This window comes from Copadichromis virginalis, linkage group LG10 (genome assembly GCF_057382275.1).
Source record: "Copadichromis virginalis isolate Kocher_CV1m ecotype Utaka linkage group LG10, C_Virginalis_male_GT1.1, whole genome shotgun sequence".
Classification (NCBI taxonomy): domain Eukaryota; kingdom Metazoa; phylum Chordata; class Actinopteri; order Cichliformes; family Cichlidae; genus Copadichromis; species Copadichromis virginalis.
The window spans coordinates 9,870,074-9,884,858 of record NC_140627.1 but is presented as its reverse complement, the minus strand read 5'-3'; the positions used below and the strand labels follow the sequence as shown (position 1 = coordinate 9,884,858).

At 42.8% G+C, this 14,785-nt stretch overlaps 1 protein-coding gene across 5 annotated transcripts in view; it reads left to right on the top strand.

The window, feature by feature from the left end:
- Window positions 1-431: 431 nt before the first annotated feature.
- Window positions 432-14,785, top strand: part of ksr1a (kinase suppressor of ras 1a) — a 31,066-nt gene continuing 16,712 nt past the window's right edge. For all 5 annotated transcript variants that reach the window (XM_085469739.1, XM_085469742.1, XM_085469740.1 and 2 more), the window contains exons 1-3: window positions 432-981; window positions 9,819-9,959; window positions 14,636-14,783. In XM_085469739.1, the coding sequence (XP_085325865.1) occupies window positions 772-981; window positions 9,819-9,959; window positions 14,636-14,783 (499 nt within the window). In that variant the 5' untranslated portion in view covers window positions 432-771. The remainder of the gene's footprint in view (window positions 982-9,818; window positions 9,960-14,635; window positions 14,784-14,785) is intronic.

Below are 14,785 nucleotides of genomic sequence, written 5' to 3'. Positions count from 1 at the left end.
TAAATGTTTCATCCTAGAATCGCCCCTGGATTTAGGCTTCTCTACCTGTGACCCTGCATACTAATCTTCTCCCAGCTGAAAAATGGTCACAATAGGAGAAGCACGGACATTTAAAACAACAAAAACCCTGATAAGTGCCAGTAAGCACGTGACAGTGGATCAGCCTGCAGTATATCAAAACTGTTTAATGCAATTAAGCCGTCGTTAATTGTATTATTAATACGCTTTTCCTAGCTTGCTATACAACAAAAAATAAATTAAAATAAATAGGAGGACACCCGGATGAAGACAAGTTACTTTAATACTTCTCAAAACCTTCATTTTCTTCATTCGCTTTCTTGCGTGAGCAACTAACGAACGACAGAGGAGTGCACGTTGGTGTAACCCATATGACTTCATTTCCCAGATTGCACCGCGCTCCATGATGTTCCCAACAGCTGACAGACGGTGGAAGCCTCTGTCAGAGCTGTGTCGGTGGAAGCTTTGAGTATCCTCTCAGTCGAGCCTCACTGGACTTTGGACCCGGGTCACCGTCGAGCACCTTATTTTCATCTCTGTCAACATTTTTGTTTGCACACAGGGCTTCCATTTCTTTTCTTTTCTTTTTTTTTTTTTTCCAGATTCGGAGCTGGGGACAATTGCTGTCAGCTAACTTCCACAATAGGTCGCTGCGTCGCCGGACTGCTGCATATGTTTGATTTATTTTTATTTTACATTTTTTTAGCTTAACACTTTGACTCCAACCCTTCCAGCCGTGCCCAATGCCGAGGAATGGATAGTGTGTCTGCTAAAGGCGGAAAGATGGTCGAGAGTGATGAGCAGCCGGAGAGGGATAGCGGCGGTGGCGCAGCGATGGCCGCGCTACATCAGTGCGAACTGATCCAGAATATGATTGATATCTCCATCTCCAGCTTACAGGGGCTACGCACCAAATGCGCCGCCACCAACGACCTCACACAGCAGGAAATACGAACTTTAGAGGTAATGAGCTTCCCCCTCTCCTCCTCCTCCCGAGCACGGGCTCCGTGCATAAGCCCCGTCCGGAGATAGAAAGCAGTATAGCCAAATTGCGGAGTCATGAAGCCCCAGCGCTATGTCCGCCTCCCAGGCTGAATATTGGCTGAGGCGCCCTATCAGTGTCAGTGAGCCGAGCACATTTTGTCGCTTTACGGGCTACTGCTGGCTCGCTGTGTAGAGGTGACTCAAAAATAAACATAAAAAAAAAACAATAAAAGGAGCTCATAATGAAGTTTTGCTTTGTCCCGTTGGGTTTTACTATCCCTCTAGAATATTCTTTATTTGCCCGGAGCTCCTTGGATAGTTCCCAGCACCGTGCCGTGCAGCTGTATTGAGCCTGGCCTCATGGCACACATTCAATAGACACTCACGGCTTTTATTTATATAGATATATGTATATGTTCGTGTATGGCGCTCTGCACTTGGTTTTGCCTCCATACAGTGGGGCCTGTGAGACAAATACAAATGTACGACGCGATCCATGTGGTTACCCCCCCTCCCCAACCTCATCCAGCAGGCAAAGGCTGGTGTGCTGCTGCTGCTGCTCTCCTGCATCTGGATGCCGATTCACCTACGTCGTGCGGGGATGACTTGACATTGCTTTGCGCGTTGCTCTTTTGGAGCAACATACCCTACTATAGCAGGCGGCACGGTGGAGAAGTCATGCCTGGTGGCGTGCAGGCGTCAGCACAGGACGCACGCTATATTGCTCTCACTTCGCATGTTTCAGGAAAATTCAAATGAGGGACGGGGGAGTGCGTTTTTTCGGTTTACCACATAATGATAACTGATACATGCGAAACAGGGTTATACATATAGCTCTCTTCTGCAGTCGTTTCAACAAAAGGGCCAGTTGTTTTTTTTTTTTAAAAATCTCAGGCCTGGATGTTGCTGAGGAGGGTGATGGGAAGAGGAGGGGGGGGGGGGGGGGGGGGGGTGCTGTGGCATATAAATGGCTGATACAGACAGTATATTTTGATGAGGCTTGAAGATGTGGAAAACAGTTGAATATTACAAGTTCAAAGCCTTCAAATGTCACAGTGACATCCTGGAGACATAATAGATGATGGGGGTTTTCTGGTTCATGGTTTATTTAAAGCCTTGTACCTTAGCTAAAAGGAATACTCACTCCTGATTGGCTAGAGGCTATCAATTATCCATGTCTCTTTTATCTCTTTATAACCAAACACCCCGTGAACAACTGGGCTGTTGCCCTACATTAAAAAAAAAGTATTGCTTTCTATTCAGCCTCACAGTGATATAATGAGCTACTTTTTAGAAATACTTAGCGCGGTCCAGAATTGCTGCTAATGAAGGAAGAAGCCCCTTAAACGACAGGTTACACTGTGTCCGTAACCTCTTAGAATCACAAATACAAATATCACCAGCAAGGCCTGGGGGGGGGTAATAATTTACCCAAAGGCAAAGGAGAAATGACTGAGCTGTTTTATGGACTCAGCTGCAGCTTTTTATCCAGTTTGAGAATACTGTATGAATCTCTATAAAATAATTTGGTTGCTCCCTCGCTGGCTGACAGGCATCAGGTGCGAGTTGGCAGCTATTCTGTGCAGGAACAAATTTTTACAGGCTCGAGTAAAGAAGCCTGGTCTTAAAAGAACATTCAAATTCTTCAACTGAATGAAACCAAAGCAAACAAAGCAAATCAGTTTGGATATTTGTAGCCTTTCTGTTCGGTCCCAGCCGAAACCCAAAACCATATATATGTGTGTGTGTGTGTGTGTGTGTGTGTGTGTATATATGTGTGTGTGTGTGTGTGTGTGTGTGTGTATATGATCAAATATGGGCCTGAGCTGAGCTAGATAAACGGGTTCAAAACAAAGAGTACAAAGCGAATCCTGCTCCACATTTTCACCCCCTCTTCATCTGTGGTCATGCATACCTTGTCTCTGGAACAGGATGTGATCTGGCAGAGTACTTCCTGAGAAATGCTGTCATGTGGACACATTTTGCACCAGCATTGTTCTATATGACAATGGACAGGCCGTGCCGCTCTCACATGTTTCTTGAAGGCTCCTGGGTCTCTTTCCTGTGCCTATGAGACCGTTATTAGGGGCTGTCTCTGAAAGTCAGAAGTGGAAGCAGTGGATGTGGTTACTTCAAGTCAAAGTTTGCTGCTTTATAGACCTCGCAAGCTTTCAGGATCCTTTCCTGCTGTAGGATCAGAATCAGAAATCAAACGAGTCCTGAAGGGGAGATAAAAAGTGCATCAGTCTGCGTTTCATTATCTGATTTTATGCCTCAGCTGTACGTGTGTGTGTGTGTGTCATTGTATTTTTTCTTATTTCCACTGATTATAGCTGTACTTTTGATTGTTTAAACTGCTTCAGCGACTAGTTGGCAGTGAGCTCACGGTGCAGCTGTTCATACACGCTGCGTTGTTACTGCAAGTGGCAGCATAAAGATAAAAAAATCTGACAACAATCGACTTGTCTGAGAACACGTGACTCGTAATATCTTAGATCACAGCTCTAGTGGAAACGTGCAGTCACCTCTTGGGTTCCTTTGTATAATTCTTTGCCATGCAATGACTGTGTTTGTGTTTGCTATGCCAAGCCAGCCTAAATGGATCCTTTAGCACAAGATTTTAAGGCTGTTCAAATGTTGCAGTTGCTTTATTTGTCCTTATTTTCTAATTTTGTAGACCGTTTTTAGAGAGTTAGCAGACTTTGGAGTGATTTTGTCATGCTTTTCTTAAACTGGATGCTTCCTACACAGTAAAACAAATGGGGTAGTAACAAGAATTGGGGAAAAAAAAGACTGATGTGATGAAATCTTAAAGATAAGCAGAGATCTTTGGCAGGAGGGGAGAATACAGTTGCGGTCTGCTGATATAGATAGTTTTCTGTCTCCGAAAAACTCAAGACAAACTGAAGAAGACATTTGGAAGTCCTATTTGCTGTTCTCTGGGTGTGTTCTTCAGAAAGCATCCATTTGTAACATGAAGGATTGGTTTAGTAGGGTTATCAGACGGGCATGATAATGTTTCAATCATGATAATGTATCGTGCCAGAAACGCCGCTAGGGTTAGATGTCTTTCAGGCTGAGGAGGGCATTAGGGATCCTCTGCCGATCAGCGGTCTTACTTCCCACAGCTTTACTGGCACGCTCTTTTGAAACCACCTCTTGCCTTCATTGTGTAGTTTCACTTCTCACTTGGGCCCTCTGTTAGATTCTTCTTACTACGTTCCCCGTCTCTTAGAAGTAAGTGGATTAGTGCATTGGTCGTAGATTTCAAATGACTCTTAAGAAGTATTGTGTGAGAGGTGTTGCTTTTCCAGGCGTGCGCGAGATGTGTCTGATGAGGTGGGGCGTGCAGTGGTTGCAGCGGCATGCCATGGTTCTAAAGTTCCAGCAAGCACTCCACCATGCAACCGTCATATCAGAGGAGGTCTGTTCTGCAGCGAGGCATGGATATCGTTCCTGCTGGAGCTGCGAGTACTTTTAATTTGTGTGTTGAATTTGAGCAGTCTGTGTGAGGTCAGAGTAGTTGTCACGCTTGTGGTGCGAAAGGGTTATCTTTCCCATATTGCACTGGAGTGCAATCAAGAGCAGCTTGAACTCACTTTATTCTCTCATTGAGAGAGCTTTATTATTCCACTTGAACTGTGTGTGTGTGTTTGTGGGGGGGGGGGTTCTGCCTTGCCAGTGAGAGGATAATGATACTGGCCTCTCAAATGGAGTGCTAACTGGTACTTCACTTTTCACACGTTAATCCCACTCAGGCTTAGGCTCTGTCTGCCTCTCGTGGTGCTTCTGTTACATTTACTGTAGCTCTTCATGTATGCTTGACTCTTGCTTTATTGCATCCACGCATCCACTTGCTCTGCCTTTTAGCACCTTGTTTGCTCCTGAGCCGTAATCCCAACAGAATCTCAACTTGGAAAACAAATGCACCCTAATATCAAGTGCTTTGCTCGTGCACGCTGGCCTTAAATGGTGTGTTCTGAGGTGTATGTATGTGTGTATATGTGTGTGTGTATGTATGTATATATATATATATATGAGAGAGATATAGATATATACATTGATGCTGTAAGTCTTTCCATAAAAGCAGCCTGTGCCCTTACCTTTCTTTTTCATCACCTCTCTATGTAATGCAAACAGCAAAGCGTCACTCTGTTTTGTCTCCTCACAGTGTTGGAGAGAGTTTGCTGCGCGCTCGTGGTGCGAGCTGTTGTGGCTGTGTCTATATTTAGACATCTTTCTTCCTACGCATTTTCAGGGTTGGTTGTTAAATAAGAAAATCAAATGACGCGCAAAGAGCCCGTTCGAGAAGGGAGAGCAGGGAGGAAAGGGGAGGGGAGAATCAAAGCCAATCCGCTGTGCTGCTTCTCATGACATGACAACTGCTGTGTGTGTGTTTGCTGTTGGGGGGGTATAAAGGAGGAAACACAACTGTAGTGACTATATCAGCCCTGACCCTTTCTCTGTTTGTTGTTGTTGTTTTTGTTGTAACCAATAAGATAGAAGTACATACTGTTGAACAGTGTAGGCAGATGTTGATCTATTCTTAAACCGACTGGGGGTGAGTTGAGGATTGCATCCTGTAATTTTGAGGCCTGCTGTACTTTTTTCTTTTCTGGGAAGAAGGGATTTGCTTTGTCTAGCTGTAAATCATACCTGGTTGTAATTGTCTAAAAATAGACCTTTTAAAATGTTTAAAAGTGCAATGCCTCACAGCAGCTTGTAAACCTTACATTTTAACTGGCTAAACTTGCCACATGTTCTCCTCTTAGACGTGCCTTGTTTGGTCTGTCTGAGGCTCAGACAGACACGTACCCCTGGACCTACCACTCCCACCCAGCATCGACTTGCATGGGTGCTAACAATGATGGAGGAGGGGCAATTTATAGGCCATTGTCTTGGACTGTCAACTGTTTATACCCGACAGACACACCCCCACCTCCCCTCTGTGACCTGGCCCCTGCATAAATATGTCAAGATTAGATTTTTTTTTTTCCTGTTTTGGCCAATGGTGACAATGTAGCATACAGATATGATGAAGCAAATCTCTGGGACACAGTTTTAAGAGGTGCTTTGACTTTAAGTGCTCTCTACTTTCTGTTCAATCTCCACCAAAACTTATATCGGTATCTCCTCTTTGGGTTTTTCTTACCTAGTCCAGAGGGGCCACATGGCTAATGATATATGACATAAGGCGTGTTCTTATTCAGCGAGCCTGTTCTGACGACAAGACGTGAGTGCAGATTTCTGGGCGGGAGAGCTGACCTTCATCTGCGAATAACATTTCCGGGGATAGAGCATTGTTGCTCAGTTCTGTGATAGGGCCACGCTTATAGCCTTGGCAGGTGCACCGAAGTGGCTGTGTCAGCAGGAGCCTTGAGAAAACAAAACAACTGAAGCGGTGGGATGTGCTCCCCGAGTCTGCTGTGTCAGGCTGGCCTGTGCTCGGACTCCCTTCTCCTTTCCTCGGTGCCCAACAAACCGGCTGTCACTCATCCCCTCGCAGCATTAGGCTGTTGCCATGGTGTTGTTTAGCTCTGCTGACAGGTGGGCTCTGACGCCATTTCCCCCCCTCCTCCTCCTTCCCCCTCCGGGCCACACGTCAAACACTGCTTTCTCCCCTTTGCACCAAAAATAATATCCACCAGGCCAGCCTGCCATTATTTTGTTGACGTGTGCGTGCCTGTGCTCTTCTTATGCACAGTACTGATATCGGTGAGGGGGTTTCGTGCTTGTGTCCTCCTGTCTACCTTACCCATTTAGATGATAATGGGTAAAGAGACTGCTCTCTGTGGGAGGAACAATATAAAAGAAATGTTGGTCGTGTTTTTGCTCCTACACATTGGGATGTTTATATGGTGATATGTATGTTGCCTGAGCTCTGTGTTTCACATGTTTGGGAAAATCCCACTGAAATGTTGCTGACGACTCAGAAGAGGGGTTGCTAGGTAACCTGACGTCACAGGGCTGCACTGGTGTATAGGGAGGTAAAGCAGGAGGCTAGCTCATTAGCCACACTGAGCAAATGCCATGCTAGGCCTGATCTAAAAAACCAAAAGGACTACAGGCTCTGTTATTCTGAGTTTATAATGGATTGGATGTCACATTTATCACAGGTTCACTTTGTGCAGTCCTGCTTCTATCTCCCATCTACTCCGTATACATGGGTCTGTGTGTGTGTGTGTGTGTGTGTGTGTGTGTGTGTGTGTGTGTGTGTGTGTGTGTGTGTGTGTGTGTGTGTGTGTGTGCACGCCAGTACATTTGCATACATGTCCATATGTAAAAAGGTTTCCAGCAAAATATGTTCCTGTCTTTTCACTCCTCCCAGAGAGGGAGCTGGTCTTACTTACTGGCCTCTAAGGCCAACCTCTGGCAGCTGAATGCATGTTCAAGTCAGAAATGCTGCTCTGTTTTTGTCCTTTTTTAGTAAAGCTTGCTTGCACTCTTTGGCATGTAAGACCTAAACGTTTGTATTTAGGCACATTCGATTTAGCCAAAGAAGCTTTTATGACAAGGTGCTTTCTTGTGTGCTGGTAATATTTCTTTTTCATTGGATTACATTCAGTTTTATTATTTTATAATGCTCTCACTGCAGCTGATGATTGACGACTGCTCGCAGAGCTAAAAAGCTTCAGTCAGGGTCAACACGTTGAGAATTTAACTTCTTTCTATCATCTTTCATCTCTCTGGCCTCCAGTGGAGAGGCTTTTGTTGGCTGCTGTGAAGAAGCCTTTTTACATCCCAAGGCCACACTTTCCGAGAGAAGCGCGGTATGCTGTACGAGTTTCTGTCTGGTCGGTGAGTAGAGGAAGCTCAATGAGCAGAGAAAGACACACGCTCGTCGCTGTTGCCCAGGCACTCGAGAGGTGCGCGGTGGGTCGAAAGGTAGCTGGTGCCGTTCAGCTCATCTCAAGGTGCTGCCTGCTGTAATGGATTCTTACAGATAGACGGTGAGATAAGGACACTCTATACAGTCACGCTGAGCTGCACAATGCAGGCCGTTGCAAACCAATACCACGGCGAGCATTGTTATACTTACTCACAGGACCACTGCGCTCAACGTGGGTTTTTTGGAAGGCATCAGATTAAATTGTTACAGCTTTACATTTTATTTGTGCAGACTCCAGTGGAATCATTTGCATTGATAGGCCGATCATTTATTCCTCTACAAAAACAAGGTAAAGCAATATTAACTGATGGGATGTTAACTGATGTTGGGTCTGATGTCATGAGACACTACAACAAAGGTTGCACCCAGCCTGCTAATTAAAAAAAACTGAGGAGAAGTAGGTGTCTGTGCATCTTGTTGAAAGGAATACTTTATTTAGAACCTGACAGAGTTACAGCTCATCTCAATATACTGGACAATAGTTTTATATTGTACACATAAAGGTGTACAGCTTACAGTGGTGTTCTTTGGGTTATACACCTCTTATTTCTTTCTCCAAACATAAGCAGCATTTCTGCAGCCCAAGAGCTCTAGTTTTGTCTCATCTGACAAAAGGACACATTTCCAGTACATATAATCTTTCTCCAGGTTGTCCTTTGCATATTTCAGTCTGGCTTGAAGGTGTCTCTTGGTTTGTCACCTCACAGTACATTTCTGTGCAGGGTTCCAGTGATTGTCTTCTTTGAGATTGCAATTCCGTACTTGGCTAAGTCATTCACTAGTGTCTTAGCAGGTGTTCTGGTGTCTTTAAACACATCTCTCATTAGTTTTCTTTCTCTGTCAGACTTGTCCTGTACTGTGTTTGAATATCTTGATGGTATTGCTCTGTGGTAACTTTGTTTGTCCATCTACCTTTTTTCTCAAATCTAAACTGATTAGTGTCTCAGTTTTTAACTTGGGAATTGATTTTACAAACTCTGGGCATTACAAAGTTAAAGCACACCGTTGCACAGCAGTGCTTTGTGCTATGGCTCAGTTAAAAGGTCCGTTTTTCAGAGGGCTAATAATATCATGGTCATTTTCGCTTTCTCTGTAATAATTCTGTAGTGCAAATAGAAATAATTCATGGTTTCTAAAGAAATGTAGTATGTTTAGAAATGCTATGATGAAAGCCCCTAGCTCTATTAAAAATAAAGAAAAAAATTAACTTTGAAAAAAATTAGAAAAATGACATGTAAAGGAGAGAAGAATTGGCCTCATAGAGGCATCACATCGTGGACACATTGTGCACAATGTGTTAAACCTGGAAAGAAAATGATGGCTCCTTGGCTCTGTCATGAAGTGGAGGGTAAAAGATTTGTAGAAACTCAGAGAAAATAAGAAAGTTTGAAGGAAAATGCCCGTGGGACGAAACTAGTCACATGGGCACTTTCTTTCCATCACTCTGAACTTTGATGCTTCTCAGCTGCAAACAGACACATTTGCTTTGGCAGCACTGCTGATGCTCTCATTAGATGACCAGGTCATTGTTCCTCTGGATAATAATAGCAGTTTATATCTAATTAGCTTGTCTCTTTGAGGGCACAGGGAAACATTGGAGCTGTCACTGCAGGTACACTGAGCTCAGTAGAGGGGGAATAAACAGTAAGCGAGGGTGTGGAGATATTCACGTGTCTGACTTTATCGTAACAGAGGCTCATCTGGTGTCAGGTCAGTGTCATGTCACTCGTGTGAAAACAGCAGTTTTCGGTCTGTTTCTGCTTTAAAGGTGGTACCTCTGCAACAATAAAACCCTGCCAACACAGGTGTGACAGATACCCTTCACAGTGAATGCCTGCTCTTTCTCATGTAGCTCGTAGCAGACTCCCAGTCTCCCCCGCTAACCTGCCCCTCCCTTCTCTGCTATGTTCTCTATTGCTCCCTGCAGGTGAAGCTGATGAAATACATCTGTAAACAGCTCCAGTGCAAGCAGAAAGTGCCAGAGACAGAGAGGCCCGAGGCCCTAGACAGCTATCCACACTTGCGAGACTGGTTACGCACCATCAACCTGCGACCAGAGCTCATTGAGGTAGGTCATCGTCTGGGCGCCAGTACTCTGGCCGGAGTGACTGGCGTTTGTCTCCCGTTTACAGCTGTTCTATAAGCACATCAAAGACTGCGTATAAAAGTCTTTTATATGCAGTCTGTGATGTGCACTCAGTCAACATTCACATGTGCATGAGGAATTAACCAGCGGCCGTCAAAGTGCCTTTCAAAAAGAGAAGCTGCTTCATTTTTGACGTCCTGAGAACGGCAGCGCCAAAATCTAAACTTGAGCTGATTCATTTCAGATAACTGTTTCTACTGTCAAATTTTATTTTTTGTTACTGAAACAAGGCTCACAAAACTAGCAAAGCAAAAAAAGCGAAACTGGAAGAGACATGCTGGTCTGTGCTCGGAGAAAGTCTTGAATGCTTCAAAAATCTCATTCTCAGCCTTCTGCTGCTATTTATAGCTCCATGCCATGTTTGTAAGAGGGAAGAGAAGGCCCTTTTTATACAAGTGTACAAAGTGTACTTATCTTTATTATAGTTCTTTAACTGATCCACTCTGTGCCTTTTCTTTTTCATTGCTCTAGCATTGTTGATGGTTACATGTACATTAAAAAAAAACCCAGGTATATTAAAGTCTTGTTTTTCAGTAGATTCTTTTAAAATAAGATAATGACCTGTTCCTTGCCTAAACATACACAATTAGCATTTATTTAGGTGCTGGATCACTTGGGCTGTGGTGGAACCAGGGTAAGGTCTGTTTCACTTTCTGTCGGTCTCCCAAAAAGACAATGACCCAGAAAATAAAGAACTGACCTTGGGTGTGAGAACCATCTAGTGCAGTAAAATGTTTAATATGTGTTGTTCAGCACCGCTCAAGTGTCCCGCTCCTGAACTGTGACTCCAGCCTGCTAATCTGCGGCTGACACTGACCTCTGACCTCCTCGTGTAGCAGTGGGGAGTCTTGAGCAGAGAGATTTCCTGCAGAAAGCCTCCCTTATTAATGCAATTTCAGAACTCGCTATTTGCTGTCACTTCTGATCATGATGAAACTTTAGAGCATTGCCGTGTGCAGTCTTCCATTGCAGAAGCTACCAGCTGGTTAACTTATCATTTTTGTTTCAGTGTTGTTTTTAAGCTCCGCTATTGTTTAGTGGCTGTCAGCTGTTTGTTTGTTTGTTTTAACGCCTGGATTTATCATTTTTCTTATTGGGTTGTCAAAATTGTCTCTCCTTTCTCTCCCCCTGTCCTGTCCTGTCCTGTCGTGTCCTGCTGTAAACTGTTTTAATCCATGTCAGCTCTTATGTGTTTTTGTCGTTCCAGTCCATTTGTCTTTGTTTTGTGACCTGACGGTAACCTGCTTTATTTTTAAAACTCTTCTGCACTCGTTATTCTTTAATATGTGCCGGCCTTGTATGTGCTTTGTGTTGCGGCCTTGTTCCGTATCTGATTATTTGTGCTCTGTTTACTGTTTAGTCCATTCACTCTTAAACCTCACTTCCTTTCAAAAGAATTTAGCTTTGCACGAGACACGATGAGGTTTTCTGATGAAATAGAAAGTGCTCATTTGTATGTCTTGTAGACCGGCGGGGACATCCCAAAGGACGAAGGACTGTAGCGGCATTTTGATGACCTATTTAGACCAAATATTATTAGACTGAGAAGTCTACAGCGCATCTCCTCACTTTATACTATGATGGCTAGATTATGTGATGGACAGTCCAGTTTTATTTGTAGCTGAATTATGTAGATGACTTAATACAGAGAATTCCTACTGGGGATTCTAACCTGTGAAGGGCCCATATTAATTAAAACAGAGCCGACATAATACTGCATGTATAGGAGGCCCCAGTGAAACGGTCACGTATGCAGGCTTTGCTGTAACTATGTTCTGAGTGAGGAAATAGAATGAGAGTAGAGGGCCGACAGCAACTTTAAATATCACATCACTCACCCCTTACATGTGTGTGGTTTAGTGTGTGCGTGTGCTATGTTTTGGTTCTAGTGTACACACTAGTGTGGGAGGTTGCCCTAGTTTTGTGATCAGTGTTTGCCCCTGAGAGCAAGGGTTTAACCTGACTGATAAGTGATTGCGTACTTCCCCAGTCAAAAGAAACATCCTAAACTCACTGGATTTGGCCCTATTTCCTTCTGTCATCCATCAGTTGTTGATTGCACTGTTGTTTTATTTCGCCGCTTCAGTAACTCGGCTGTAAAAAGAAAGCCCCGCCCTTCCAGGTTTGTACATCTCCAATCTTGCAGACTACATTTTTTTTAAAGCACATAAAAGGCTGGAAACAGAGGAATATGAAAGGAAAACTGCAGTGCTAAATGCTTAAATAAGTGGGAGTTGGTAGTACACTGGAGGTCATAAAGAACGCCTCCACTTTTTTCAGTTTTTATTGAAATTTGAGGAGATTGACTTGAGCGAGCAGCCTCGGTGATTCACTGTAATGCTACAAGTTCAGATAAAATAAATGCATTAAAAAAAGTTTCAATAGTCAAGAAATGGAATAATCATCCAAATGGGGTTTGAGTATCAACCAAAGTGGAACAGTCTGGTTTACGACACCCTGTGATGCCTTATTGTTGAGTTTTACTGTCTGCTGAAATAATAAATTTTCAAAAATGGGAAGTAAAAAAGGAAGACAGCCTGGGTGGTTAGCAAGATGACCCAAAACATTAGAGAGGAACTAGACAGCGGGCTAAAAAGGAAAGCCACACAGAGACGAGTCTTAACCCTTTCATACATAGTGGTCACTGCAGTGGACAGCTATTCAGAGGCTGTTTCCTTGTATTTGTGTCAGTGTTGATGGTTTAATAGCACATAAACCACTACATTGGACACTGCTGTGTCACTCCATAACCGGCCACCCACTGGTCGTTTAATTACTATAGATGTATGACGTGTTTCATTGTAATCATTGTTATTTAACCCTTTCATGCATGAATTATGACAACCTCTGTCAGGATTTTTTTCTTAAGGATTTTTATTCATCTTTTCATGCGTAAAGACGAATAAAAATACTTAAGAAAAAAATCATGATTGAGGTTGTCATAATTCATGCATGAAAGGGTTAAACATGTGGCGCTGGTTTAGATGTGTAGAATTGGGAAAGCAAAGCAGAGTAGATGTATAACAAAATTAATTTCATAATTAATAAATCCGTGTTTAATGGTTTGTTACCATTAACCTAAAAGTGAAGCTAAACGTGTGCAATGTGACTTTATTTTGAAATTTTATCAACTTTATTTTTTTGTATTTTTTTGAATTTAAAATAACACAACAACTATTTGTTTAACAAATGCTTTGTGGCTTTTTGTAAAGTTCAGCGTGATGCCTCCAGAGCTTTGTAAATGATACAGCGTAGTGCATTTAAAAAAGCTATTTGCATGGTTTATCTATAAAGCTAAATGTTTATAATACTTGTTTTAAAGAGTTGTCACTGTGGCTGTGACACGTGCATCAGTGGACTAACACTAAAGGACATGTTGTGCGTCTCTGAGAGGCCCATGGCTCTGTATAAACCGCAGTATTTGCTGCTCTGAACATTGACCAGTGACTAGGCCTTCATCATTTACATAAATTTTTATATGCCCCAGTGTCATGAGAATGTAAATGTTGACAATGCTGATATTGTCTGGTATCAGCTGTGATATAACGCGTAATACAATATAATAGTCAGTCAAAAAAGTATCGCAAACTATTTACAATTTGCCTATTATAAAGTGCTACAATAATTTCCACTCTGAAACAAATGCTAGAAATATCGCAGCTGCTGAGTGGATTACATTTAGGGTTTAATTTCAATTTGTAAAGCAGTCATGATTAAGCGTTCTTTGTTTTAATTTCAAAACTGATAACTTTTCAGTATTAATAAAGATACAGACTTAATGCTTAATTAAATACTGGTCAGCTAATGTCAATCAAAACTAATGTGAGCACTGTTAACTTTAACACACTGCTAATCCTCCATTTGGATTTTTTTTTCTTTATTTATGACACCCAATACTTCATATTATTTACAATTCACAATTGTGTCCACATAGAGTATCCAAGCCTATATGGATTTGTGTCTTTATCCGTTCAGCCATTGGGGAAAAAGATTATAAAGCATGTGCTTCTGTTTTCTTACTTTGCGGCCCACTAGTGTTTCCCAGTTCTCAGTGTGGTGTGTGTATTAACTCTGCATCTTACTGCATCACTGTTTACTTCCTGTTTTACTGTTGTCAAAGTTACCTTCACCATTGTACAGTCATTACACTTGTATAAGAGGTTTCACATAGACAGAAAATATTAAGCCATGTTTTTTGTCAAACCCCAGCTCAGGTTTGATCTTGGTGTTCAGCTTCTGCTCTACGCAGCTAATGAAAAATCAGATAAGCAGACAAAGTAGTGTTTGGAATACCCCAAACAAACAGGATTAACAGTGATTTCCAGGAACTGTCCCGAGTCAGATGTTGAATAACCTGCTGAGCACTGCAACATTTTGCCCTTTTTAACGCTCAGTTTCAGTCTCACTACAAACAGTGTTGTTGTGGCTGATTGAGGGTACACTCGGAACAAAAAATATTTTTTATGAATGCCATATAAGCATAGTTCTTTTGGGCTATTTTGCTCTCTTTTGTTGTACAAAGCTTGTCACTAACATACTGCTTCACGTTGTAATAGATTAGAGCTCCTGTCATGGGCTTTTGTTTTGCTCCTCTGAAGGCTGTGGAGGCAAAGCTGTCGCTGGATACCTTACTGCAGATGACAGGAGCTCAGGTGAGAGACACGATGCGAAGACTTGGGTCCAGCTCAGAAGAATGTGGCAGACTCGGTGCTGCCCTCTCTTGTCTAAAGAGTGCTACTGAATCAGGT